Source organism: Malaclemys terrapin, chromosome 4 (assembly GCF_027887155.1).
Source record: "Malaclemys terrapin pileata isolate rMalTer1 chromosome 4, rMalTer1.hap1, whole genome shotgun sequence".
In the NCBI taxonomy this organism is placed as follows: domain Eukaryota; kingdom Metazoa; phylum Chordata; order Testudines; family Emydidae; genus Malaclemys; species Malaclemys terrapin.
The window spans coordinates 37,432,049-37,459,535 of NC_071508.1; the positions used below are offsets into that span (position 1 = coordinate 37,432,049).

The following is a 27,487-nucleotide window of genomic DNA, read 5'->3' on the forward strand; positions in this document are numbered from 1 at the left end:
GATCAGAGGCCTTTGCCAACACACCTCAGTCCTGACCTGCATCCCCGCTGCTATTCCAGTCCTGAGTCCCCACTAAACTCTGCCCCATTTCCTGCTACTACAAGCCCTCAGCCTAGGAGTAGCCCTCCCTGGGCTGCATGTCACTGCCCAAACCGGGAAGAACGTGAGATCCCAGCCCTCCTTACACAAAGAGCTCACAACCTCCATCCTCTCTTAAAACTGCTGGTGGAGGGAAAAGGACAAGACCAGCTTAAAACAACAGTTATTTTAATTGTATTTCAAAAAGAAGAAAGAGCAAAGCTGCTCTGTGAATCAAGGAAAGACTTTCCAAAGTTGTCCTGTTGGTCCCTAAGGAACAGCACTGTAAAGCCTGCCGGTGAGTGATGCCGTTACAGGGCACTTCCTGGAGAGAGCGACACGTCCCTGCTCTTGCTCCTTCACAGGAAACGGCCCGTGCCGAAGCGCTGGTGGTACTAGAACCCCTGAGTAACACAAAGTGCAGCAGGGGAGGATCAGCCTCTGCTTTCAGTCCCCTGGGTTTTTCTGGTGTCTCTGCCCTGAAGCTGCTTTAACGCCCCTGGCGGTCTCTAGTCTTCAGTCATGAGGCTGAGTTAGGTTCCTTCCTAACTCCCATCAGACCTCTGTGCTGTCTGGCCTCTTATCCATACTCTAGCTCCAGCTGATGGCTGAGGCCTCCATGTGCATTTGCTGCAACAGTGCTACGCTGTACTATGGCTCTAAATTTATCATTACAAATCCCAGTCACCTTTCAAGGTGACCCCATCCTTAGCCCTGCTGGTGGCATTCCCCCAACCCAGTCACAGCAAGACCTAGTGTCTTGGTATAGCCAGGAACTCAGTGCTTGCCAGTATCTCGGTACCCAACGGCCACAACAAAATCCAGCATCTCATTGGCATCCGTTACTGCAATGCCCCCGTAGTGGTTCTAGCAATCCCAGAGCCAGCCCTCACCATCTGCAATGCCATGGCCCACCTCACAGCACCAGCTTTCCCTGGGCTTTTCCCTCTCCACCACCCCAGTCTCTTTCAGCAAGTTCCAGACAAAAGGCTGAATTCTTCTTTCCTAACAATTTCCCTTGGTCCTGAACAGTTGCAAAAACTAAGATCCCCAGCATTTAAATGGGACTGTAAGGCTTCAGTGGGTGGGTAAAAAGTCAGCCCTTTTCCTGCCTTGACTTCCCCATAGAGAATACCCAGGAATGGGAGTGCTGAAGACCTGCCCAGGCCTCTGGGTTAAAGAAACTAGCTGAGCAGCACTTCCTTCTAAAGGGACACCAAGCTGGCCAGTCCCATGGGAGCAATAATCCCACCGTCTCCGCTCTCCCTCTCAGAGGTCGTCTTCTGTCACGAGGCAGTAGAAGTCTGTCCTTGCTCCGTAGTTGCGTGACCCCAGGTCAGAGATGTCTATTTCGCTCCTCTGGCCCTCTTCCAGCTGCACTTCTTCCATGATGCCAGCTGCTAGTGCTGGTGGTCTATCAGGGCCAGTCATTCGAGGGGGCGGAGGGCCCCTTAAAATGGACCCACGGACACCTGCTGGGTTGGAGAGAGAGGACAGATCGGTGGGGGATGGGGAACAGGACCCCCAGCAGCTCCTATTCTGTGGGAATCCCAGGAGTTCTGGCTTGCTTTGGGGGTGGAATGGGGATTTTTGGATAGAGACTACAGGGCTTTCCTACCACAGAATGGCAATTTTAGGGTCAATCCATACCAGCCAACAGTGGAAGAACAGGAAGTAAAAAAAAAAAAGGAACTGTTCCTCCTAGTGGAGAGCTGTTGCCTTGTCTCCCGGTCACACTGTCTTCTCAAACTCCCTGCCAGTGCCCTGCAAAGCTAGAGAACAAGGCTGCCCCAGGATCTCCACACAGTGCTGCACTAGCCTAAGAAGTATCAGAGGGGTAGCCATGTTAGTCTGAATCTGTAAAAAGCAACAGAGGGTCCTGTGGCACCTTTAAGACTAACGAAAGCTTATGCTCCAATACTTCTGTTAGTCTTAAAGGTGCCATAGGACCCTCTGTTGCTTTTAGCCTAAGAAGGGAAGCTTTGCCATGCATTGTGCTGGGATGCAGCACACAACTAGTAACTCCTGTTCCTGACAGTTGGCTGCCTGAGGCCTGACAACTTGCTGTCAGGCTGCAAAGAACACCTGGCAGAATAACCGCAGTGCTCCTGTCTGAACTCCAGCCAGCTGTGCCAAGCCCATCATTTCTCCATTCGCCTTCTAACAAGACAATCACTGGGCACAAACAAGCTGAGCTCTGTGTTGCCAGCTGCTTGTAAATCTTTTATAAGCACAGGACTTATTGGAATCCTGTTACTAAAATTAAAATATATTTCCCAGCAACTCAACATGTGTTAACAAATCCTGGACTCCCTCTCCAAGACCTTTGGGGCAAATAGCAGTAAGTGCACCTCCCTCCCACTACTCCAGCCAACAGCAGCTGTTCCAGAGGCTTGGGAAGAGACAAGACCCAGCAATCATCACTGTCTTTTCGGCCTGTGAAGGAAGCAAACGGCCACTGGTATAACCCTTCCCTTCTATTTAGCCCGTGCTCTCTTTGACGTGTTGACTTGGAGGATAATAGACTGCTTCAGCCTGCACAGGGAAAGGGATGGGGCCTCCAATTACTCTGCGCTTCTCAGAGCCCTAGTAAACTGCAGGGCTCTCCCCAGGTGGCACGTGTGTGTGTTGAGGGTAATGGGGAGGAGCTGGGGTTGGTGGCCATCCATGGTGATTTAGTTAGTGCCAGGCATGAATATCTTGTGTTAGAAAAGATTAGCCGACCAGGATTTGATCACATCGAACCCAATCCAAAGTCAATGACAGAGACAGCCTTGGGGGCATGGGAAGGAAACTCACAACCATCTCTATGGGGGAGGGGTTGGGTCAGAGTGCAAGGCTCCGGCAGGCAGCTGCAGAGAGCAGGGGAAGGAGGAAACGTTGAGATGGCTCTCAATGGCCCTTTGTCATTGCTCATCCCACTAATCTTGGCTGTAACCTCAAACGTGAGGTTGGAAATGGTGCTCTGAGGGGGTGAACTTTGCTCCTACTCAATCCTAGCTCCATGTTTGGAACACTAACGGGAGGGGCACATACCACAGGGAAGTCTGGCCCTATGGGTGCACGTTTCTAGACACTAGGCGTTCATGGAATAAGTGGCTGCAGCCCAACCAGTGTGTTGTGACATCCCCCTTTATAGAATGGGGCTCAGAAACTATGGCAATGGGAGCCATATAAGAACACAGACAGATGGTTATGGTACCCAGGTCTCCCTCAGGATGGGGGTCTCCTCGGTACTCCAGGTAGCTGCTGTGGAGAATCAGCATCGGGTCCTTGTCCTCCTGGAGCTGGGTCTGAGGGTCTGCCATGATCCCCTGGTAGGACACCTTCCGTGGCAGAGCCAGGCACAGCTCTTTCCAGAAATCGGACGACGGGGTCTGTAAGGAAGAGGGAGAACTTCGGTAGCATTCCCCTCCGAGCTCTGTTCGAGCCATATCCTTCGCCAAGTGCAAAGCCCTGCAATCCCGACACGTCTCTAGACAAGTTTCAGCACCTACTTGCTGAGAGCATTCTTGGGGCATGTGAGCTGTGACACATGCAGCAGGTCTGGCTCCTGAAAAGTTTATGGAGACAGAACTCCTTTTTCTGCAGAGGGAGCTGGAAACTCAGCCAAAAATCAGAGAAAAATGGAACCTTTTTTTTAATTTGTATTCTGTCAAGCCTAGAGGCCCCAGCCGCACCCAAGACCCCATTGTGCTAGCCCTGTCTGTAGCTGCAGGAAGGGACAGTCCTTACCCCACCGAGCATACAGTCTAGACACACAAGACAGATGAAGGGTGGAAGGGGAAACGAAGCACAGAGGGGAAGTCCCTTCCTCAGAGAAGCCACCCAGCAGGTCACTGAGAGCTGTGAATAGAACCCAGGTCCCCTGACTAGATGTCTTCTGTTCTATCCCACAACAGAGCATGTTCCTCCCACAAACTTCTGCCCCTTCTGTGGCATTCCCCACACTCCTGGGTCCCACAGAGAGCTGGGGAACCGTGTAATCCTGCCTCTTCACTGGGAATTTCACTTTATCTGAACCAAGAAGGATTCGGTGCTACCTTATCTACAGTGCCAGGATCAATTCTGGAGGAGTAAATGATGTACAGAGGTGCCTGAGATCTGAACAATCCAGCTACAAGAAGCTTCCAATCCCCTTCAGTCAGGGGCAAGTGTGGATGGGGCCTGCCGTCTCGGACACTGACAGTCTGGCGTGTGCAATGCTTTCTTCTTGAAGCTGGAGGGGGCTTTGCATTTGTTCAGTGCTGCTTCACTCTGGCAGGGCTGCTCTAGCTGCACAGCTCCCTGGTGTCAGCAAGGGCATGTCCCTGCACGTGTCTGAAGCCCCAGCAACAGAGCTCTGGCAAAGGCTGTACTCAGAAGATGGCCTCTCGCCAAGCTGGGATCAGGAAAAACTAGCAGAACCTGGGTGGAGATCCCGGCAGAACTGCTGAGACTGTATGGAGGCTAGAAGCTGCAGGTCTAGGTTTGGGTTTGAAAAAGAAACAGCTGTGGGAAGCAGTAGGACTTCCTTTTAGACCCAGGAGAAAGCTTCGGTCTAGCTTTCCAAGCTAGCTTTCTAGGCCCAAACACGCTGCTCTGGAGAGAGTTAAAGTGCAGGTCTCCCTTGGACAGAATGGGGCTCCAGATCCAGTGGGTGTCACTGAGTTCAAAGCCAAGGTCCTGGCTCTTGTAACTGCCAGACCCTGGGCTCTGGGATTTGACAGTGGAGTGTTTCCTTCTTCTGCATCGTCACCAGGAATAACGATTCTGCATGATGCCTACCCTGCTTACATCTGTGCAAACCCATTACCCTTCCATGGCTTAGCCGAGGAGAGGAAGACAGGGGGGTTACACCAGCCGCATGGAGGGCAGAATTAGGCCTGCAGAGCCTCTATTGCTGGTGATGGTGCAGGGAGGGAAAGAGCCCAGTGTGAGTTTGGGGTTGGCTGTTAGAATTCACATTTGACGTGTGAACTGAGCACTTTTAGTCTGAAATTAGAGACACTCGATCCAACCAGGGAGCATGCATAGTGGGGCAGTGGGAGAAGTAGGCAAGGACATGGTGCTGCCACTCCTTTGCCCCTCCCTTCAACCTGTGCCCCCGTAGTGCAAAGAAAGTCATTCCAGCATTTTCCCCAAATGTGGGGATTAGTTGTTCCTGTCCCATAATTTGGGTGCACAAGGGCCAGGGACAAGCCAGCCCTAAAATGCTCTTGGTAGTGAAAGACGGCATTAAACTTGGCTTTAGTTGCACATGTCAAGGCCATGTGAGAAAGGCAGTGTGTTCCCATGAATGTAATGAGCCAAAGGGTTTAAATGGCTGGCTCCATCCTGAGTCATCCTGTGTCAGATACACAGGGGAATGTGGCTAGGCTAATGCGAGAGCCCAAAGGCTAACAGCGTACACCCAACCTCTGTCCAAGAACTGGAGAGGAGTCTACAGCCAAGTGAGTGGCACCAGGGGAGCTCAGCTCTACCAAGGGAGTCCATGCTGATCTCTGAAGAGTAGCACGGCTGGGAATGTAGTTTCTATAACATGACTAAGGAGGGAACGTTGTTAATTGTAGGGAGTGGTTTAAAAATGCTCTGCTGTCACTGTGGGCCTCGCTCTTTACACAGTTAGACATCCAATCTCCTGCACAATTGTGTATCTAACTTCTCTATCCCATTACCATATCCACTAGGGTTACCATATTTTGTGCCTCCCAAAGGAGGACACTCCACGGGCCCGCCCCCGCCCCCAGCCCCGCCCCAACTCCGCCCCCTCCCCAAAGTCTCCTCCCCCTCCCCTGCTTCCCGCGAACATTTGAGTCGCGGGAAGCCTGAAGCAGGTAAGGGGGAGTGTGGGGGGAGGAGGCGCGGCCCAGGCTGGCCCCGGCCCTGGGGTGCCGGCCCCGGGCCCGGCCCCCGGCCCACCACCCCCGGCCCGCCCAGCACTGCAGTCCCCGGCCCGGCCCCCAGGCCCCCGGCACCGCACTGCCGGTCCCCAGCCCGTCCCCCGGCCCGTCCCCCGAGCCCCCGGCCCGGCCTGGCACTGCCGGAGCCCCCGAGCCCCCGCCGGAGTCCCCGAGCCCCGGGCCCGGCCCCGCCGGAGCCCCCGAGCCCCCGCCGGAGTCCCCGAGCCCCGGGCCCGGCCCCGCCGGAGCCCCCGAGCCCCCACCGGAGTCCCCGAGCCCCGGGCCCGGCCCCGCCGGAGCCCCCGAGCCCCCGCCGGAGTCCCCGAGCCCGGCCCCGCCGGAGCCCCCGAGCCCCCGCCGGAGTCCCCGAGCCCCGAGCCCCCGCCCCGCCGGAGCCCCCGAGCCCCCGCCGGAGTCCCCGAGCCCCGAGCCCCCGCCCCGCCGGAGCCCCCGCCAGAGCCCCCGAGCCAGGCACCGCACCGCCGGCCGGCCCCGGAGCCCCCGGCCCGGCCCCGGAGCCCCCAGCCCCCGGCCCGCCCCCCCCCCCCCGATTTTCCCGGACATGTCCAGCTTTTTGGGCTTTCCCCCCGGACGGGGATTTGGAGCCCAAAAAGCCGGACATGTCCAGGAAAATCCGGACATATGGTAACCCTAATATCCACAAAGGCAGCCTGGGTAAGTGTGGTCATTTCTGTGCACAGACAGGAGACTGGGGCTCTGTTCCAGCTCTGCCCCTGATTTGATGTGTATCTCTGGGCAAGTCATTTATAGCCCAAGTTTCAAAAGTCCTCAACACCCAGCAGCTCTCGTTGTTCTCAATGGGAGCTGAGCGCTTCTGAAAATCTGTCCCGTAGCCTCTGTGTCTGTTTGGAGATGAAGATTCTTCCCCAGCACTGTAGCATGCTGAGACATCTCTTAACCTACTGCCCATTGTCATCTCTCAGGTTATGGTGCCACCACGTGGCCATCTGGGTCACTACCTGGAGCTACAGCACTTCTACGAAACTCCATGCTCCTTTGCCTCTGAGCTTCCAGGCGAGGGAGGATTATGTGGATTACGGGATTTACTGTTCTTTGTGAAAACCCCCAGCCAGCAATTAGCGTGAGTAATGTGTCAGTGGCCAAAGGGCTTCTCAAGGAGAGCTCCGTGCAGGGAGCCCAGGGCACAGCCAAGAGGCCTGTTGGGGAGGGCTGCAGTGCAGGCTGTTCAAAGGCCACTGCACTCTAGTTCTGGTATTGCAGGGCACTTCCAGCAGGGCTGCCTAAGGGCTTGTACACACTACCGCTTATGTCGGTGTAACACATCGCTCAGGGTGTGAATAGCCACCCTGGTGAGCTACGTACGTTACACTGGCGTGGACAGTGCTATGTCGGCGGGAGAGCTTCTTCTGCCGACAGAGCTACCGCCTCTCATGGAGGTGGTTTTATTATACCGACAGGAGAGCTCTTCCCTGTGGGCATAGAGCATTGTCCCCAGAGGTGCTGCATCGGTGCAGCTGCAACGCTGTAGTGCTTCTACCGTAGACTAGCCCTTAGTAGCAATAGGCTTGGCCTGACAGTTCAGCACCTCTCCTTGCAGTAGGATACAGTCTGTGTGGGTTTGGGAGAATCTCTGGTTTCTCTGTTACCTCCGCAGGGTTGAAGTGGCTGGCGCTCACTGCCTTCAGAAAGGGAGGCTGCAGCATCTCCTAGTGGCCAGCTCAGGAACTGACAACTGATTGGAGTTGGCCTGCCTTCCCAGTCATAGGGCTAGAGTGGCCATAGCAGATGCCAAGAGGAGGGATGTATAGGAGCAGGACAGTGAAGTGTCCCAGCAGGGTTTAGTGGGGAATAGCCTGAAGACCCCACTCAGCCTCTCTCGCTCTATTTTTCCAGCTCTGGAGTAGCAGAGTGACCTTGGCACACACCATTGTGAGGTCAGTGAGCAGAGGGAGCGTCTCAGGCCCTCCACCACAGAGAACCACGTCTGCACTTCAGTGCTTCTTGCAAAGTCTGAAATGCTGCTTTGTCAAGGAGAGTGGTACCCAGAGCCTTTCAGCAGCACTGTGAGAAACCTTACCTCACCCACAGCTTACCATTGAGCCAGCCCGCCAGAGCAGTAAGGTCACAGCATTCTTGTGCTGCTTCAGCAGGTTAATGGCCAGATGCTCTATCTCCCGATACTGGCTTTCAAAGGCGACAAAGATGGGTCTTTGGGACAGTTCCAGCAGTCTCAACAGACCATCCCTGCAATACAAGGCAACCGTTCCAGGGAGTTAGGAGTGCAATGAATCACGCGTGTTCAGCTAACCCGTCTCTTCATTGCCCTGACCAACTGCAAAGCAATGGAAAGACTCCCATTGGCTTCAATGAGCACTGGCTTGGGAGCTAACTGCTTTGGAAGCTGGAGTAAGGAGAATAGAGGCAAGGTTTTTAGGGCTTGTAACCACATTATAGGTGGAGCTGGAAGAGATGCCTGTTGTTAAGATTGCCCAATACTGTCTATGATAAGATTGCATACATTTGCTTATAACTTTGGCAAACTTTCGCAGTTCAGACTGGAATTTTCCATGCCAGGTGTCTAGCAAATGTTTTAGAAAGTTTGAACTAAAAAGTTGAACCATTTCAGAGAACAAGATTAGGGAAGTTTTGTTTTTTTTTGTTTGTTTGTTTGTTTTTAACTTTAAAAAAAAAATCTTACAATAGTTTAATTCCAAATCTCTGGCTTTGGAAAAAGAGAGACTTGAACTTTGGTGGGATGGGAAGGAGGTCACCATGGTGCCCCAGAATGTGCCTTTTGCTGCCCCTAGGAAAATACACCTGAACCTGGCCTGTGAAAAATTGCAGTTTGCACATGCTCAGTAGAGACTTGTTAGTTTGGTTGCTAACTGTTCTGAAGATTCTGTCTGCACCAAGCATGCTCTAGACCAGGGGTAGGCAACCTATGGCATGCGTGCCGAAGGCGGCACTCGAGCTGATTTTCAGTGGCACTCACACTGCCCGGGTCCTGGCCACCGGTCCGGGGGACTCTGCATTTTAATTTAATTTTAAATGAAGCTTCTTAAACATTTTAAAAACCTTGTTTACTTTACAAACAACAATAGTTTAGTTATATATAATAGACTTATAGAAAGAGACCTTCTAAAAATGTTAAAATGTATTACTGGCACGCGAAACCTTAAATGAGAGTGAATAAATGAAGACTCGGCACACCACTTCTGAAAGGTTGCCGACCCCTGATCTAGGGCACCGAGCAGGACTTACTTGCAATTGCTCCTCACAGCCACCACAGGCTGCTGTGGCACCAGACATAGGAACTGAGAGCAGGGAGACTGTCTCTCCTGTGCTCTCAGTGACTCCGCTGCTGGGCACCCCAGCAGTGTGGAGGAGGAGGAGGAATAACATGACTGGATTGCAGAGTGGGGAAAAGAACAGGGTGCAGTTTCTGACAATCTAGTGAGAACTACCTCTGTGCTACTAGGGGAGCAAAGCAGCAGCCTAGATCCCTGCTCAGTGACCAGCCAGTTACCTGAAGTTGTTGATGCACCAGTCTTGCTCCAGGTATGCATACGAGAGAACCACAATGAGGCGCCGGCACCGGCTCACATTCATAATCAGGTCTGCTGAAGGCTCTACCAGAGTAGGATAGAAATGAGATTCACAGTCACAGCCATGGCAAAGACTAAGCAGAGCCAGAATGGGTCACCAGCACTTCACTATTCCTCCTCCTCCTCCAGGAATGGGCTGCCTTAGCATCCGAACCCAAACTGAGGGCAACAGGGCGTCCTCACAGAGAGACCCACAGTCTCTCAAACAGCTGAATTCATAACCCAGCCTGTCTTAGAGAGTAAAGTGCTCTTCTCCCAGACTCAGGTTACACTATCAGATCTGAAGAAAGTGTTTTCCAGTAATTACAGCAGGGGACCAGGTGTCAGGACTCCTGGGTTCCATCCCCAACTCTCTCACTGAATTGTTATGAGACATTGGAGGGAACACTTAACCTTTCAGTGCCTCTCTTTTCCTATCTCTAAAACACTCGGCTATTGACATCACAGCAATCTTTGACTGCAAGGTGTGTGGGAGAGCAAAGGGAAGTGGCACACCAGAGAGCAGGCCTTCTGTGCAGCGTGAGGCTTCCTGGGTCCTACAGAGCAGGTTCATTAACCTAAGGTCAAGGCTGACTTTTCAACAGTGGGAGCATGTCCATTTGCCTCCCATGTAACCTGAGCCTGGCAGCGTCCATACCTGAGTTGGGCAGGATGGTCTTATCATCCAGGAAGAGTTTGTAGCCATGACGGTTCTCCAGCTGCGGCTTCATAATGAAGTTCACAAACTTCCTGTCGTCCGGGGAGTTTGCATAAGACACGTATGCATCATACAGCTTCCCATCTGTGAAAAGTGCCCAGCAGGGCAAGGGAGAATGGTGGTCGTAAAAGACACACTTAACATTACAGCGTGGCAGATACAGAGCTCAGTTTGTCAGCACTGATAGCCAGTTTCCTATAAGCTTCCCAACTGGGGAAGGCATTGCTCTGACACCTCAGGCTGGAATCTCTTTGGGGCAAGTTAACAGGGTGTTAACTTGCATATGAATTGCTGTGTAACTGATGGTGCTACTTCTAGGATTTTTAATGACACTGAAAAACTCACCATGTAGGAAACCCAACATCCCAGCCACATGGACCAGAGAGCTCCAGGGGTGGACTTTAAAATGTTCCTGTCCCCCCAAGAGGAGCAAGGCAGGAACTGGAGCGGGACCTGATCTTACACCCCAGTGTCCTGGTGACATCATCTGAATTCTTTACCCAAAGAGGACTGTACTTGTTATTACCACCGGTTTGTGCTAGCAGATGGCATGTTTTTTTGGGACAAGAACTGTCTCTTCATAGATGCTTTGAAGAGCATCAAGCAGATGGTGGGTGCAACAGTAATACAAATAATACAAATCCCACAGCAACCCTGGCAATGGTCCCAAGTATCTGTCTTCATCAGTTCTCACCATCTCTATGCTGATGTATTTTTAATATGCAAAAATAGGAGATAAAATACTTCTAGTATTCCCATATTTTAAAAAGACACCATAATTAGAGAGACAAGGTAGGTGAGGTAATATCTTTTATTAGACCATCTTTATTAGACAAGCTTGTACCTTCCACCAACAGAAGATGGTCTAATAAAAGACATCATCTCACCTACCCTGTCTGTCTCTCATATCCTGGGACCAAATATGGCTACGGCAACCTTGCAAACAACCATAATTTGAGTTAATGTTGAAAGAATCCATCATATATTTTGAGCAAAAAATCCTTAAGAGTATTGCAGTTTTAAAGAAATGACAACAAAAAGTCCCAAATAAAAAGTTAGCCAAGACAGTGGATAATATAGAATTAAGGTCACCCAAACAATCTTAACTCTGCCTCACCACACCAACAACCAGAAACTTAGAGAACACTTTATCCGTCCATTACTCAGGGACATCTCATTAATGACTGCCAAAAAAAAAAAATCATACTGAGCTTTTGTGATGGACTGCAAAGGTTATCTGTGTTCTGATGGCACAATGGGGCAGAGTTAAGGATGTCTAGGTGACTTATGTATTTGCCAACTTTCCAATGTTTAGGGTGTTTTTGTAGAGTGGAATTCCTAGGATTTCTAACCTGTATAATAACTTCTGCTATGGAATCACTTACCAGCTTCACTTTGACAATAATCCTGAAGGCTTTGTCTTTAAACTGAGTTGCACTGATTTAATTTAAGGTGTTACTTAAACCAATTTAGTTCAACTGGAGCAAAAGTTGAATGGGAACAGATTCAATCTAAACCACAACTGGACCCTATAATGGGGTATGCAAGGCAGGAAGGGGGTAAATTGGCTATCAAAGGCCAAATCAGCCCAAATTGAGACACCTGGAGTAGGAAGCAGGCTTCCAGGGAGGGGTTTAAAAGGAAAAGGCCTGGGCAGTTGCGGGAGCAGACAGAGAAAACAGATGTTAGGCTCTCACTGTGGGAGAGAAGTCTGGCTAAGGCCAGAGACTGGGGAAAACTGATGTCTAGCACATCTCCTGGAACAGAGAAGAGATTAATTTTATGTTGCATCAGACTTATTTTGGATTTTGAGTGCCCTGGAAGGGGTAGAAATAGAACTACAAGTAACCTAGCCAGAGGACTAAATCTCTGCAATCCAGAATGTGCTGGAGGCTGGCTGGAGCAACGGAAGAACAGCTGGGAAACTGAGGCAGCACTGCACAATGCTCAAAGGGGGCACTCAGGTAAGGATATGCTAGAACAGCCATTTTTAAACTGAAATAAGTATCTACAGAAGGGTTTGAACTGGTTTATCTAAACTGGTGCAGATGTGTGTAGACAAGGCCTAACAATGAAAAGTGTCTTTCATAAGAGTTAAAAAAATAGTACAGGTTTTCATAAGAATACAGAAACCCTGTAAAGTGAATGCCATTGTATCTTTTTAGGAACATTGAATCACTTACACAGCATCTTAAGTTCACACGTGTATCTTTTTAAAGAAATCACAGGGGATTCCAATCAGGTGTGTGCGCGCCTCATGCACGGTTGTCGGAAACTTTTTCCCTCAGCAGCTCCCGTCGGGTCGAGTGGTGCCCTCAAGGCATTCACAATAGGGCCCTGCCAACCCGACTCCCCTTCAGTTCCTTCTTACCGGCTACTCCGACAGAGGGGAAGGAAGGAGGGTGAGTATTAGAATGGACGTGAACAACACGTCTTGAAGAACAACAGTTTCAAGAAGGTGAGTAACCGTCTTTTCTTCGAGTGCTTGTCCATGTCAATTTCAATCAGGTGACTCCCAAGCTCCTCCCAGGGGGTGTGGTCGGAGTTAAGAAATCACTGACTGGAGCACCACCTTGCTGAAAGCTGCGTGCTCTCTAGCATGCTGGCATAGTGGGTGGTAAACATGTGCACCAAAGACCAGGTTGCCACTCTGCAGATCTCCTGGATGGGCACCTGGGCCAGAAAAGTGGCGGACGAGACTTGAGTTTGTGTCGAGTGGGCCGTAATAGCCGGGGCTGGGACCTTGGCGAGGTCGTAGCAGGTACGGATGCTGTCTGTAATCCAGGAAGAAATGTGTTGTGAGGAGACTGGAAGCCCCTTCATCCAGTCTGCCACTGCTACAAACAGTTGGTTTGACTTCCTGAAAGGCTTTGTGCGCTCAGTGTAGAGTGCTAGCGATCTCTGCATATCTAGTGAGTGAAGACTCTGCTCCTGTGCAGTAGCATGTGGGTTGGGATAGAAGACTGGTAGAAAAATGTTTTGGCCAATGTGGAATTGGGATACCACCTTGGGCAGGAAGGCCAGGTACGGCCTGAGTTGTACTTTGTCCTTATGGAAGATGGGGGGGGGGGGGTCGGAGGTTAACGCTTTTAACTCTGACACCCTCCTGGCTGATGTGAAGGCAACCAGGAATGCCACCTTCCACAAGAGATACAGAAAGGAACATGTAGCCGGTGGCTCGAATGGGGCCCCCATTAGCCTAGCGAGGACCAGACTAAGATCCCAAGCAGGTACCAGCAGTCGGGACTGTGGATATAGCCATTCCATGCCTTTCAGGAAACAGCCCACCATAGGGTTGGCGAATACAGAGTGCCCCAACTCTCCCAGGTGGAATGCCAAGATGGCCATGAGGTGGACTCTGATGGATGATCCGGCCAAACCTTGCTGCTTCAGATGCAGTAGATGCTCCAGGATGAACGGTATAGATGCCTGAAGTAGAGGTACCTGACTGCACTCACACCAGCACAAGAACCTTTTCCACTTAGCTAGATAAGTGGTGCCTGGTGGTACCAAGCAGCACCTCCCTCACCAATTCCGTATATTGGAGCTCCATTCGATTTAACCATGAAGCTTCCAAGCCATGAGATGGAGGGACTGGAGGTGCAGGTGAAGGAGGCGGACGTGGTCCTGTGTGATCAGATCAGGGAGGAGCAGCAGTGCAATCAGGGTGTCCACTGACAGTTCCAGAAGCGTGGTATACCAATGTTGGCATGGCCACGCAGGGGCCAGCAGAATTACCTCCGCCTTGTCTCTGGGAATCTCGAGCAGTACCTTGTGGATGAGTGGTATCGGTGGAAAGGCATATGTTAGATGATCCCCCCAGGGTAGCATGAACGCGTCCGAGAGAGCCCGGACTGTGCTTTTGGAAAGAGCAAAATGTTGGACACTTCCTGTTACTTCTGGTGGTGAATAGGTCTACCCAGGGAAGCCCCCACCTTTGGAAGATGGAATGTTTGACTCCGGCCGGATGGACCACTCATGGTTGCGGAACGACCTGCTGAGGTGGTCCGCAAGCTCGTTCCGTACTCCAGGGAGATGGGACACCTCCAGGTGAATGGAGTAAGCTATACAAAAATCCCACAGCTGGACAACCTCCCGACAGAGAGGGGAGGAGCGGGCTCTGCCTTGCTTGTTTATGTAAAATGTAGTGGTGGTGTTGTCAGTCAGCACCGCCACGCACTGACCCTGTATTCTGGTCTGGAAGATCTGGCAGGCTAGTCTCACCGCTCTGAGCTCCTTTATATTGATGTGGAGCGGGATCTCGGACTGCGACCACCTGCCCTGAGTCTGTAAGTCTCCTAGCTGGACCCCCCCAACCCGGGTCTGACGCATCCATTACTAAGGTCATGGATGATTGAGGGAAGGTGAATGGGACTCCTTCGCAGACCATGTGAGGGTCCAGCCACCAGCATAGGGCATCTAAGACTCGCTCTGGCACCGTTACTATTGAGTCCAAATTGTCTCAACCTGGGTGATAAGCTGAGGCGAGCCATGCCAGGAGACTGAGGCAAGTCCTCGCGGTTGTGGTGGGGTATAGCCTGAGAGTCTGAATGATGCCTGTCAGTGCCTGAAATCTGGACTCTGGTAGTATGGTTCTTGCCTGAACCAAGTCCAGCACCACCCCAATGAATTCTATTTGTTGGGTCGGTGACAGCGTTGACTTGTCCATGTTGAGAAGGAGTTCTAGTCTCTGGAAGTCCTAGTCTCTGACTAACCGGACCTGGGACTCCACCTGCTCTCTGGAGCGCCCCCACAGCAGCCAGTCATCGAGGTAGGGATATGCCTGTACCTGCCTCTTGTGGAGAAAAGCCACGACCACCAACATGCACTTGGTGAACACCCGAGGGGCCATTGATAAATCGAATGGGAGCACCATGAACTGATAGTGTATGCGGTCGACAACAAACCTCAGGAAACATCTGTGGGCCAGCCAAATGGCTATATGAAAGTACACGTCTTTCATGTTGAGGGCGGTGTACCAGTCCCCTGGATCCAGGGAAGGGATAATCTTGCTCAGGGAGACCATGTGGAACTTCAACTTTACCATGAACTGGTTGAGTCCTAGCAGGTCTAAGATGGGTCTGAGACCCCCCGCCCCCTTTGCCTTGGGAATTAGGAAATAGCAGGAGTAGAATTCCTTGCCCCGTAGCTCCTGAGGAACCTCCTCCACTGCCCCTATGGCGAGGAGCGATTGCACCTCCTGGATAAGGAGTTGTTCGTGAAAAGGGTCCCTGAAGAGGGACAGGGAAGGGGGGCAGGAGGGACGGGGAGAAGCAGAATTGGAGAGAATATCCCACTTCTACCGTGTGAAGAACCCAGCGGTCTGATGTTATATGGGACCATGCATGGTAGAAGTGGGATAGACGGTTCAGAAAGCAGGGGAAAGGATCTGGGATAGTGGCGGGTATGCTGTCCCTTCAAAACCCTTGTTTGGATCCCAACGATGGCTTGGCCTGAGGGCGGGTTAGAAGGTCGACACCTATTGTTCCTGCCCCTACAGCGATATGTAGCCTGCCTTGGGCGGGACTGGTATAGCCTCTGTTGCTGCTGAGGTTGAGGCTTGAGAGGCTCTGTCTGGGTAGCAGGCATGTGCATCCCCAGAGATTTCATCCTTGCCCTCGAGTCTTTTAGGCTGTGAAGCCTCAAATCTGTCTAGTCTGAAAACAGTCCTGCCCCGCAAAGGGAAGGTCCTGCAGGGTCTGTTGAACTTTCAGGGGAAGCCCGGAAGCTTGGAGCCATGCAGTTCTCCTCATGACCACCCCAGAGGAGATGGTACATGCCGTCAAGGGAGGTCTGTTGGGATGTCTGTCCTGGTCACTGCCTTCCCCTCCTCGACCAGAGCAGAGACCTCCATTTTTGACTCCACAGAGAGCAACTCTTTGTACTTGGACATACAGTCCCAAGAGTTAAAGTTATACCTGCTCAGGATAGCTTGCTGGTTGGCTATCCTCAGCTGTAGGCATATACTTTCCTACCAAAGAGGTCCATACGTTTGGCCTCCTTAGCCTTGGGTGCTGGCGCCTGTTGCCCATAGCGCTCCTTCTCATTCACCGCCGAGACCACCAGGGAGCATGGGTGTGGGTGGGAGAATAAAAACTCATATTCCTAGGATGAAACAAAGTACTTCCTCTCCACCCCCCTGGCGGTGAGTGGAATGGAGGCTGGAGTCTGCCACAGGGTATTATAATTGTTATGGATAGTTTTAATGACAGGCAACGCTACTCTTGAAGGACCCTCTGGGTGAGAATGTCCACCATTGGGTCCTCTGACTCTATGACTTCCTGCACCTGTAGACCCATGTTATGGGCAATGCGGCGGAGCAGGTCCTGGTGCTCCCTGTGGTCAATGGGCGGAGGACCTGAAGCTGACACTCCTGCCACCGCCTCATCAGGTGAGTATGATGAGGAAGCAAGTGGGGGTACAGGGTCTTCATGGCCCTCTATCTGCCTGGGTTGTTCCTGGGTTGCACTGGACTTCTCCATTGGTCCGACAGTCGGATGTGGCCTGGGCTATGGGAGGTTCTGGAGCCAGTTCCGCCAACTCCTCTGTAGAATGAGAAGGTGGTCTGGAGAAGGTTACTTCTTTAACCCGAGGGGCAGGTTTATCCGTCAGTGACCAGGAAGGGTGATGTCCCGAGGCTACCGACCTACAAGCCCTCGAAGGGGTAGCCTGGGCCTGATGGTGAGCCCAGGGAGTCCAGAAGGGCCATCGTGCAGCGGGTGGCCACTGCGGCTGCAAGGCCGCTTGTACGTCTCTTTGGCACTTACCGGATCTATGTCTACTGCACCTCGAGTAATACGAGTTGGCCTCCGAGTCCGAAGATCCCAAGGATGACGACCACGGCAGTGCTGATGACCCTGCGCCGGCAGTTGGTGCCGTGAAGAGGTGGTCGGGGATCAGTGCCGCGATGATCGCATTGAGGATCGGCACCAGCTGTCCCACAACTGAGGCCGGTGCCACGTGTCCGGTGCCTGGGAACAGCTGCTGTGCTCCGGTGCCACGTGTCGGTGCCGGCCCTGCGAGGGTGCTCGTGATTGGCGCCAGTCCAGTGACGGGAGAGCCTCATCATCGCGGGCTTGCCTCTATACAGCACCCATCTAGGTGGTGCCGGAGGCTTCTCTCTAATGGGCGGGGGTTGAGGCGCAGTTATTTCGATGAGCTCCTTAGCAGCCTCAAGTGTCCAGGGTGGAAGGGGGGCTCCAACACCTCCACCAGGCACTGCCCCGCCAGAAAGTCACTACGCGCTGGGCTCAATGGTGCCATCTGCAGCACCGGAGTCGATGGCACAAGCTCTTGCTGCTTGGGAGCCGAGTCGTTCCTCTGGAACAGCAAAGCCTCCCTTGGTGGTTTCGCAGCTCTCTGAGGAGAGTGCCCTCTGTCCGCCTTCTGATGGCGCTTGTGGGGCACTGGAGATGTGGATTGGTGCTGGGGGTCTGCTCCTTGCTGCAGTGCCGGGGATCTTCGGTGCCAAGGGTCTCTCGCGCCAGTCCTTCCTCGTCAATTGGCGGACCAACGCCAGGACGCTCCACACCAAGCTCAGGTCTGGGCCTTGGCGATCAGGTGCCGCTGGACAGAATGCAGCTTCCATCATTAACTGTTTAAAATGGAAGTCACACTCCTTTCTAGTTCTAGGCTTGAAAGCCTTACAAATCTTGCAGCACTCAGACCAATGCGCCTCCCCTAGACACTTCAGGCACAAGTCATGGGGATCGCTATTAGGCATAGGCTTTTGGCATACACTGCAAGTCTTAAACCCTTGGGCTTGAGGCATGTCCCGAAGCCCAAGGTGGGGTGAGGGGTAGGAACGATCCCACTCACCAATTCTATACTAACCACAAACAACAATACACTAACTACTAAAACAAGATACTGGGTAGAATTAGGTACTAGGCTAAGGGAACACTTGGAAGCAAGCAAAACGCAGTTCCAATGCTGCCACAGACAGTAAGAAGGAACTGAAGGTGGGTCACGTTGGCAGGGTCATATATTGAGCGCCATGAGGGCAGCACTCCAGGGGGCTCCGTAGCCAACCCAATGGGAGCTGCTAAGGGAAAAAGTTTCCGACGATTGTGCACGCAGCGCATGCACACCTGATTGGAATTGACGTGAACAAGCACTCGAAGAATGTTATTTCTGAAACTCCCTGAGTGATTTGCTGCAAACTTTTTTGAGAACTGAATCTCCAGATGAGATGTGGTATGGGAAGTTTCAAGTTGATTGGTTTGGCTTTGGTGGAGTAAATTGACAAATCAAGCTTTTAAGAGGAAGCTAGCTTCAATCTTAGCTCAACATAGGGAGTAGCCTCCCTTCACAACGTACTGAATCAAGAGGAGAGAGACTCTATTAGTGGAACAAGGAGTCCCAATCCAGACACATTAGGGATTATCTACAAAAAGTCTGCTATATGGAGCACCCTGGGCAAGCAAGGAGGAGGCAGGCTGGGTGGGAGTCACCCTGTGGGCAGGTGAAGGCAGGAAGACCCCCTGGGTCCAGAGGAATTCTAGTTCACTTCTACTTTCCAATCCCTTTCTCATGAAGCCTTTAGAGAAGCAGCAGAAGCCCGGAATGTCTGGATCATTGAGTCTTTTCCCATCTCCCTCAAACCCAAAGTGCAAATCGCACTGAAAGCCGGATTCACAAAAGCCCTAAGGGTTACCATTGATCTCCAGCTCCCCGTAACGGTTCCTGTACCAGAGCAGCATATTCAAGCGGCACTTCACATAGATCACAGCCATGAGCAACAGCAGCCCCAGGACGAACAGGGCTGCCAGCACTGCACTCACATGTCCAGCAGCTTCTGCAATTACAGGGAAGGGCATTTTCAGTACATTTAGCATTTGAACTAAAGGAATTTATACCTTGGAGAATGAGGAGCTTGGGGTAGGTTACGGTCTGCTGAGGGAAGGACTGAGCAGAGGTTATTGGCCTCAAAGCTCTTAGCTAAAACCACGTGTGTTGTCAGATTACAGTCTAGTAAAACAATTGCAGCGTCTGCCTGTGGATGCTGTCCTGCCTGTACAAGGGATGGACTCTGATCTAATGGGCTTTTTTCCAGCTCTAGTCACTAGCGTGAAGAATGGCTCAGCTGTATCAGCTTAAAGAAGGATCACACAGATCAGTTGCTATAGGATCTGTGATCTAAAGGAGCCCCCAAATACTGTGACAGCAGCCTAGAAACAGAGGACAGGGGTTGGGGTCCAGGATATTTGGTGCTTCCTGGCTACAATCAGCCATAGTGTCAGAACTGAATTCTCCTTCTTCAGAATGGGACTAATGAATCCCTTCACTAGGGCATCTGCACCTGCGCATGCATATAGATAGATAGATACACACACACACACAAATCGGCAGAGACTATGTTCAGTTGGGCTGAATCCCCATTATCCACTCCTTCTCATGGTTCTTTAAACTAAATATCTTGACCTAAGTGACTAGCCTCCTCGAGGCAGCCCCATCTCCAGCACTTCAGGTTATGGTGCCATCATATGGTACTGTATTCTGTCAGCATTCTGAAAGAGAGCATCTTTACATAATAAAACCCCCTTTGCTTCCCACTCCCTTATGCCATTAGTGTCTCATTGCTGGAGGGGTTTACTTTCAAAATAGCAATAGCTGAGAAAATTTGACAGTAAGTTCAGGACTTGCCTCAGCAGGTCACTGAAAGAGTTAACATGCACCATGGCTACTTAGAATCATAGAATATCAGAGTTGGAAGGGACCTCCGGAGGTCATCTAGTCCAACCCCCTGCTCAAAGCAGGACCAATTCCCAACTAAATCATCCCAGCCAGGGCTTTGTCAAGCCGGGCCTTAAAAACCTCCAAGGAAGGAGATTCCACCACCTCCCTAGGTAACCCATTCCAGTGCTTCACCACCATCCTAGTGAAAAAGTTTTTCCTAATATCTAACCTAAACTTCCCCAACTGCAACTTGAGACCATTACTCCTTTTTCTGTCATCAGGTACCACTGAGAACAGTCTAGATCCATCCTCTTTGGAACCCCCTTTCAGGTAGTTGAAAGCAGCTATCAAATCCCCCCTCATTCTTCTCTTCTGCAGACTAAATAATCCCAGTTCCCTCAGCCTCTCCTCATAAGTCATGCTCTTCATGCTCTGGTTATTTAATTACTGCCAAGACAACAGCCTCTTCACTGTGCACCAGCCTCAGCCCTGCAGCAATCCCAGGGCCATCCTTCCCTGTTTAACAGGTATGGTGTGAGCTCAACACAACAGTGGGTTTATGGACTATGATTAGGGCTGCAGACTTGTCATAACAGTTTTTAAATAAAAAATCATGGAGCAGGCATGGTAAATTTAGTAGAAGTCACGGGGCTTGTGACTTGGGTAAAAAATGCTGCAACAAAGGAGGAGAGTCTGGGGTGGGGGGAGCTGGAGAATGACCCAGCCCCACACTGACCCTGCAACAGCAGCTCAAGTCCTTCAGGGCTGGGCCTGGCTCTGGGCTCTGTGACCTCCCCTGCCCCCCTATCAAGTTACAATGCCACTCAATCAGATGTGATCTGGATGCCCCCTGGCATGATGGAGGGGCAGCTGGGCCAAACCTGGGCAGTACTGTAACCCTATGTGCCAGGTTGAAATGTCCAGGGCCCAGCTGCAGCAGGTACCGCTGCAGGGTGAGTTTATTAAAATCATGGCCAGAAAGAGAAGTCTGAGACAAACAGGAAAATCACAGTATCCAAGAGGTTCTTCCCACCGTGACAAATCTGGAGCCCTAACTATGATCCGTGTGTCTGAGGTCAAGATCTCTCTAGATTCCATTGGAATTTATTTTTATGGGGAGCATTTTTTACTCTAGACAGCCTGTGAGGCACTCAGCATCTCCCACTCAGTCTGCAATATTACAGCTAGTTACTATGAAAGTGTTAGTCGGGATATTCAAGTTACTCCCAACTCATCTCAGAAATACTTGTGAGATTCTCTTTCCACCTCGAGAGCCTCCATAGACTGGCCGAACCTTGATGAAAGGCCTTTTCCAGTAGACCATCACCACAAATGGTATAGTAACCCCTTCCCTGCACCATTATCAGAGTACTGTAAATGCCCAAAAAGCTACCTGATCTCTGTAGTGTGAAAGTGGCTGTGGTATTCCTAATCCAGCAGGCAAACACGCCGTAGTCCTCGTCACTTGTCAGGTTCACCCCCAGAAGGTTGGACATGAACGTCTCTGTTTTGTTATCACCGATCCTGAGGGACGAAAGAGGCTAGTATCAGTGCAGTGCTACAGGGTACACTTTAAGGGAAATGGTTTCCTATTTAAACTAGGAGACGGAAGAGAACAAGAAGGAGCTTCTAGTTAATTCATCTACATGTAGCCTATAGGAACTCGGTTTTGTCATTCTGCTGTACTGCAGGGAACAATTCAGCCTGGAAAGGGAGAAGGACTGGATAGAAGGGTAATGCTGTCCACCACTAAGCTCTGATAGGATTCTGTGATCTACTTGAATGTCTTTACTTTAGAGTTAGCCTTTTGTTCCTTTTCACAATAAATCATTAGCCAGGGTCCAGTTCAGCAGGAATCCACCTTGCACTTAGAGACCAAAGCCAAGATTTTCAAAAATAGCATCCTAAAGTCAAGTTCCTAAATCTATAATTAGAATCTAACTTTCAATGGCAGGAAAGCCTTCAAAAAGGTAGGAGTTGCTTTGCTGGACTCCCCATTGCGCACACACATACACACACACACACACACACACACACACACCCCTTACAATGACCTCCAACAAGGAAAAACTTCAGATGACTTGCCTCAGATGGGGTAAGTTGCTGGCCCCACTTTCCATTCATGCTTAGCCATCATCACACCCCTCATAGCAGCACCTCCTGCTGGCAACAGGGATAATGTACTTGGCTGCAGTGTAGAAGTGGCCCAGGGCTCAACGTGCTGCTAGCCTTGTGTCTTTAGCTCTCTCAAACCAGTATGCCCCTCTGGGGGCAGGGAACATGCTCTGGTAGAAAAGAGTTCTTGCAAGTGAAACACCACAAAGCTCAGGCTAACTACTGTTAAGCAAGCAGACCTGTTGGGAGCTGTTGAAAGCTCTATGGCTTTCACAGTGGAGTAGCAAAAAGTTAACTAGCAGATGTGCCTCTGTAATTGAGGGGAAAATACACAGGGCCAGATTCTGCTCCCAGTGACTCTAGTATCCTACTCAATGGAGCTTCACCGGTCACAGTGGCTTTACTCTGGTGGCACTGACATCAGAATCTGAGCCAGAGCAGGTAGCAGCCCTCGGACCCCTCATTTGTGCTGCAGAGAGTCTTGTGTTTAGTTCACTGAGCCATAATATAAAATGGGCAGAAACATCAGCTGGCCTGCATGCTTTGTGGGGCTTTATTTGTTTGTTTTTTGTTTTTTCCCCCCCACACTGTGTTTCATTGTTTATCTGTGTGTCTGTGGAATTATGATTTTTAGAACATACCTTCGAGAAAGAGGATAAATAGGACAGTGTGATTGTGCTTATATTCCAGAGCCATGAGTTCAAATCCTGTGTCGGTCACAAATTAATAGATGTTGGGTGATCTTGGCCACTTCCCAATTGTACCCAACCTCCACCTAAAAATCTGACCTCACTGGCATATTTCCTCAAGAGGCCCAGGATGGGAAGTGAGAGTCAGGACTGAAGTGCCCTCAGATGTAGAGGGAAGGCCAGGACTGGAATGGCAAGGGTGTTGCAGATCAAGACTGATCAACTCAAGGGTGTGAAAAAGCTCCCTCTCCCCCAAGCGATGCAATTTTTGCTCTGTCCACACCAGCACTTCCGCATCTCACCAAGGAAGAGTAATTATGCTGACAGAAGAGTGCTCCTCCGTTGGCATAGTGCGTCTTCACCAGATGCGCTGCAGCTGCGCCAATGTAGCGCTGTGGTGTAGACTTGCCCTCAGGTGCATTGTCTGAGCTGTGGACAAGACTAACGGGGTGTTCTCGGTCAGGACTCAAGTGCCCTGGCAGAGCTGTGTGTGGGCCTAGAAGAACAGAGGAGCTGCAGATGAGGTCTGAGGTGTGGGGAGCCAGGGCTAGAAAGGGAGGTGGTGTGGATCGGCACTTTGGCTGAGAGCATGTCTTGCTGGAGGTTTGAGCACTGGCACACTGGGGTCCAGGACTCGTGAAGTTGAGCTTATCAAAAGGAAACACTGGGATTTGGGGGACTACTCAGTGGAGACTCTGTTAATTGTGGGTCCAGAACTCCCACTGAACTGTGGCTCACTGGGTGCATGAAGGCTATTTAAGCAATGATTGAAGCATTTTGCCCTGCCTGTCAGTAGCCACCTCAGTGCCTCTTTCTATTTATCGATAGGTCAGAGTCCTTACCAGACTTTTTCCTCGCTGGTGTATGGGCTGCTCTCATTGCCTAGCCAGTGGCCATCTTTCATCCAGCGCAGGACGGGATTGCAGTGCTGCTGAGAGGGCAGCCGCACAGTGCAGTTCAGTGTTATCTGGCTTCCCAAGGCAGGCTCCAAAGTCTGGTTGCTGGATGGGAAGAGGACTTCAGGAGGCGCACTGCACAGATCTACACGGGAGGGGAAGGAAATGCTGAGAGACTCTTTAAAGGGACAGCATCCATTTAAAAATAAGTCTTCAGTTACATCGAATATTAAATAGTTTCCTTTATAGTAGAGCAACATCTGTTTTTTCCTGACTTCCTTTGTGCCTCTGACAATATTCTCTAAAGTCTGTCAGTTCTGCACCCCCAATGAAGAAATTGGTCACATGGTTAGTAAAACAAGTAGCAGATCCACATTGCAAATAATACAGACATGCAAAATGCCCCAACTGCCCAGCCATACCGTCTGTTTGTAACACACTGGTGTAGTGTGCCTGGCCATGTTTTTCCCCCAGGCAGCTGGTCCTCAATGACTATAACAGCCTCCTACTTGCTAACAAAATTCCTCCTATAGCACAAGGCGTAGGGGCTTGTGTTAAAGGTTCCCCCACAGCCAACTAAGGTGTCTAGGCTGTGTGTGCACACATGTGCAGTATGTTACACTTTTGTTAGTGAAAGTTGGTTAAAATGTGTCTCTTCTGAAATGTCAATGATACATACAGAGCAAGTGACTTTCACCCATATTTGCCATTTCCCCTCCAGCTCTAAGGACTAGTACAGACCCATGGCAAAGAGCTACTCGCCCTCTAAAAGCGGCAATGTCTTGGGACCTGAGCAGTGGGCGGGCAGCACTGTGCCCTATCTCCTCACGGCTGCTGCTTTTCCTATTGGAAGCAGCAGCCGCCTCTCCGTGCCTGACTCAACTCCCACTGCAGTCAAGAGTAATATTTCAATGGGAGTTGAGGCTTTTGACCCTTCACAGCTGGTGCAAGAGCCTTTTCCTGTGCATTTTATGCCATCTGTAATGGCTTCCCTGTACCTCTCCACCTTGTCAAATCTATGTCGCAAACCACTTTACTCCCCTGTCCCCCTCTCCTGTTGCTGCTCATTCGCTATTTCATTCTGTCAAAGCACAGCTTGTGAAGCTCGCAGCCTTTGCTTCCCTGTCAGGTATGTTGCCATACTAGTGTGTAGTCAGGTGACTGTGTATACTTGCTCTTGTCTCACCTCCATTTAGGGTTTATTTTGGTCCCTGCTGCTGCCCTTGTTTCTTTTTAAATTCAGTGAACAGACGCTCAGAAATGGGGGAGTATTTAGTGGGGGAGGTGGATTACGTTGCACTACAAGTATTGTTTTAATATTTCCTGTCAAAGCAAAGCTACCTATACAAGGGCACTTATTCCTGCAATTCCCCTCCGCACACTACACTCATGGAGCATCAGAGGCGCAGAGTATGGCATTTCGTGTGTGTGTCTAATGAGCCAGAAGTAGCATAAGCAATCAAGCAGCCTCTTCTGAAGCACAGCAATGTTACTCCCTGCATCAGCCAGCAGGAGGCATCAGTGTTTCAAGCTAGGTCTTTAATCTTGGCTCTGAAGCTATATTTGTGGGTGACTTCCCCCAGCCTTACCTTCCATGGTCAGCCTGATGGTGAAGGAGGCGTTTCTGTGGCTGTTCAGGTAGAGCGTGCAGGTGTAGTTCCCGGCATCGCCAGCCTGCAGGCACTGGAAGGTGAGGTAAGCGGTCCCGTTGGCGTGCAGCGCAGGTGGCTCTGTGAGGAGGGCTTCAACGGGTTGCAGTCTTTGCTCCACAGGAGGTTAAAGTCTGAGCTGGACCAGAGGAGCTAGAGGGTCAGCTCGTCCAGTGGACAGAACAAATGATTACCGGGCTCCTGCTGGCTCCACACATTGATCATAGCAGTGGTCCAGGTCCTGGAAGGACAGATCCAATGCTGGTGGGAATGACACAGGAATAAGTTAGAAATGAAATACACCAGGTTAAAATGTAACAGCTTGCACAGTTAGTAGCATGCTCCACACACACTGTGGAGGCGGGGCAGGCAATCAATGTTCCCCACTACCAGGCATACTGCAGAGATGACAAATGTCTGCTGGGCCAGCTGAAAGAAACTAGCTGTTTGTATTATAACTAGTTTGTATTATTATTTGTGTTGTATTATAGTAGCACCCAGAGGTCCCAAGCAAGACTGTGCTAGGTGCTGTATATACAGGAAGAGACAGACCCACCGCAGAGAGCACAGATTCCAAACAGATAAGCCAGACAACGGAAGGGTTATTATCCCCATTTTATAGATGGGGAAACGGAGGCTCAGGCACTAAGTGACTTGCCTAAGTTCATGCAGGAAGCCTGTGGCAGAACAGGGAACAGAGCCCACCTCTTCTGAGTTCCCATCCAGGGACTTAATTCCTCCCTGGAATAAGCATGGACTGTCTGACATCAGCACCGCAGAGAGTGGAGAACAAATCTTCACCTGGCAGGCGATCAGGCAGGTGTCCTGAGAAGGAATCAAGGGCATGGCTGGCAGGTAAAGGCTCTGCAAGTAAAATTGCTAACAGGATGCTTCTAATCCTATACCTACTGACTTCTCAAAGACACAGGAGGTTACACAATAGCTCTTAACCCAGTCTCTGGCATGGCCAGGTTTATTCTATGGAATTTTTGTCAGACCCATATCTTCTAGCTGACCTTCAAGCCCTCTGCCTTGTCTCCCTCCATAGTAAAACCCCCACCACACTTCCAAAGCAGCACTAGCTGGGGCAGGTTTCCAAGGCAGGGCTGGGTACCTGCTGGTATGTAAACATGCTAGCTTTGCTTGCTGTGCAAACACTGTGGAGCCAGGATCTACCTAGAGCCTGCAGGGGAAAGTATTGCTAGTCTCCCCAGAGGGGCTGAGCACACACCCAGCCTGCCTAGAGGTGGAGGGAGAGCAAACTGAAGCAGAACTGGTTTTGAGTCGAAGTGCTGCTGCTGCAGGGCAGGGCTGAGGATAGATACCCTCTCCTCCTTTTACAGCACAGCCACATGGATTTCAGCCACACAGTCATTCAATTCAATGCAGGGTTTCCCCAAAGGGAATTTCTTTTCCCCATGGGTTTCCTGCCCAGACCCCTCATTCCTCATTTAACCTAGGCCAAGCTCAGCTGTATTGCTTCAGCTTTCCAAGATTCTGGGGACTGATCAATCCTAAAAATCAGATGAGGGTGAGGAACAAATCCCACTTCTCTTGAGGCAAACACAGAGTCATCCCCTGGGATGTCTTCTCCAGGGCTCTGGCCAAGCCACTTTTAATAACTCAAACAATGAGGCTTTCACCACGCCCCCTCTTAGGAGGCTGCACCAGGCTCAAACGGATCTCAGTGGAAGGACATCCTGGCTGCCCTTCAGCTGAAACTTTCCTTTGCTCAGTTCCAGCTCATCACTCTTACTTCTACACCCCTTCCTCCCAAGCCTTTATACCCTTCAGATCCTAATAGACTGCCCCCTATCCAGCCAGCATGAGTTCTCTCTGTAATCCAACCAAATCTCTCTAGCTCTCCATCTTCTTACATAAATTGGTTCTTTCAGCCCTTTAAGTATTTTAATCATAGCTACCCCATCCCAGCCCCCTTAATGAAACTTGGGGCATCCCTGTGCGTGCTCTGATTACAATAGATGGGAGAACTATCAGCTCACTGCATTTGTGGGTAACAGCTGCACATTCAGGTTCTTTCTCTCCCTCATCATTGTCCAAAATGTGTGAGATGAATGGGTTGTACAGCTAATCATCAGCTATGGCCCTCCACATCCCATCAGCAGTGCTGGAGAATGAGATGAGACTGGAGGCTTCCCTATTCAGCTGACCTAAGCAAGCTCCAACTCCTCCTCGTAGCTTGGGACAAGCCCCCT

At 50.9% G+C, this 27,487-nt stretch overlaps 1 protein-coding gene across 1 annotated transcript; it reads right to left on the reverse strand.

Annotated features, from left to right (window-relative positions):
* Positions 1-250: 250 nt before the first annotated feature.
* SIGIRR (single Ig and TIR domain containing) lies at positions 251-25,397 on the reverse strand. The gene is made up of 9 exons (XM_054027935.1): positions 25,212-25,397; positions 23,569-23,767; positions 21,316-21,446; positions 18,901-19,041; positions 10,185-10,328; positions 9,469-9,571; positions 8,036-8,186; positions 3,281-3,455; positions 251-1,553 (listed from the first exon to the last, which is right to left on the reverse strand). The coding sequence occupies exons 1-9, from the start codon at positions 25,216-25,218 to the stop codon at positions 1,348-1,350; spliced, it is 1,257 nt and encodes a 418-aa protein (XP_053883910.1). The 5' UTR covers positions 25,219-25,397; the 3' UTR covers positions 251-1,347.
* Between the last annotated feature and the right edge of the window lie 2,090 nt (positions 25,398-27,487).

Bases quoted from the DNA above. Each gene is read 5' to 3' on its own strand.
- SIGIRR (XM_054027935.1), bottom strand. The intron at 21,447-23,568 runs GTAAGGACTCTG...TTCGTCCCTCAG, and splicing joins ACCAGCGAGGAAAAAGTCTG to GATCGGTGATAACAAAACAG. The intron at 19,042-21,315 runs GTAGCTTTTTGG...CTGTAATTGCAG, and splicing joins TTTCACACTACAGAGATCAG to AAGCTGCTGGACATGTGAGT.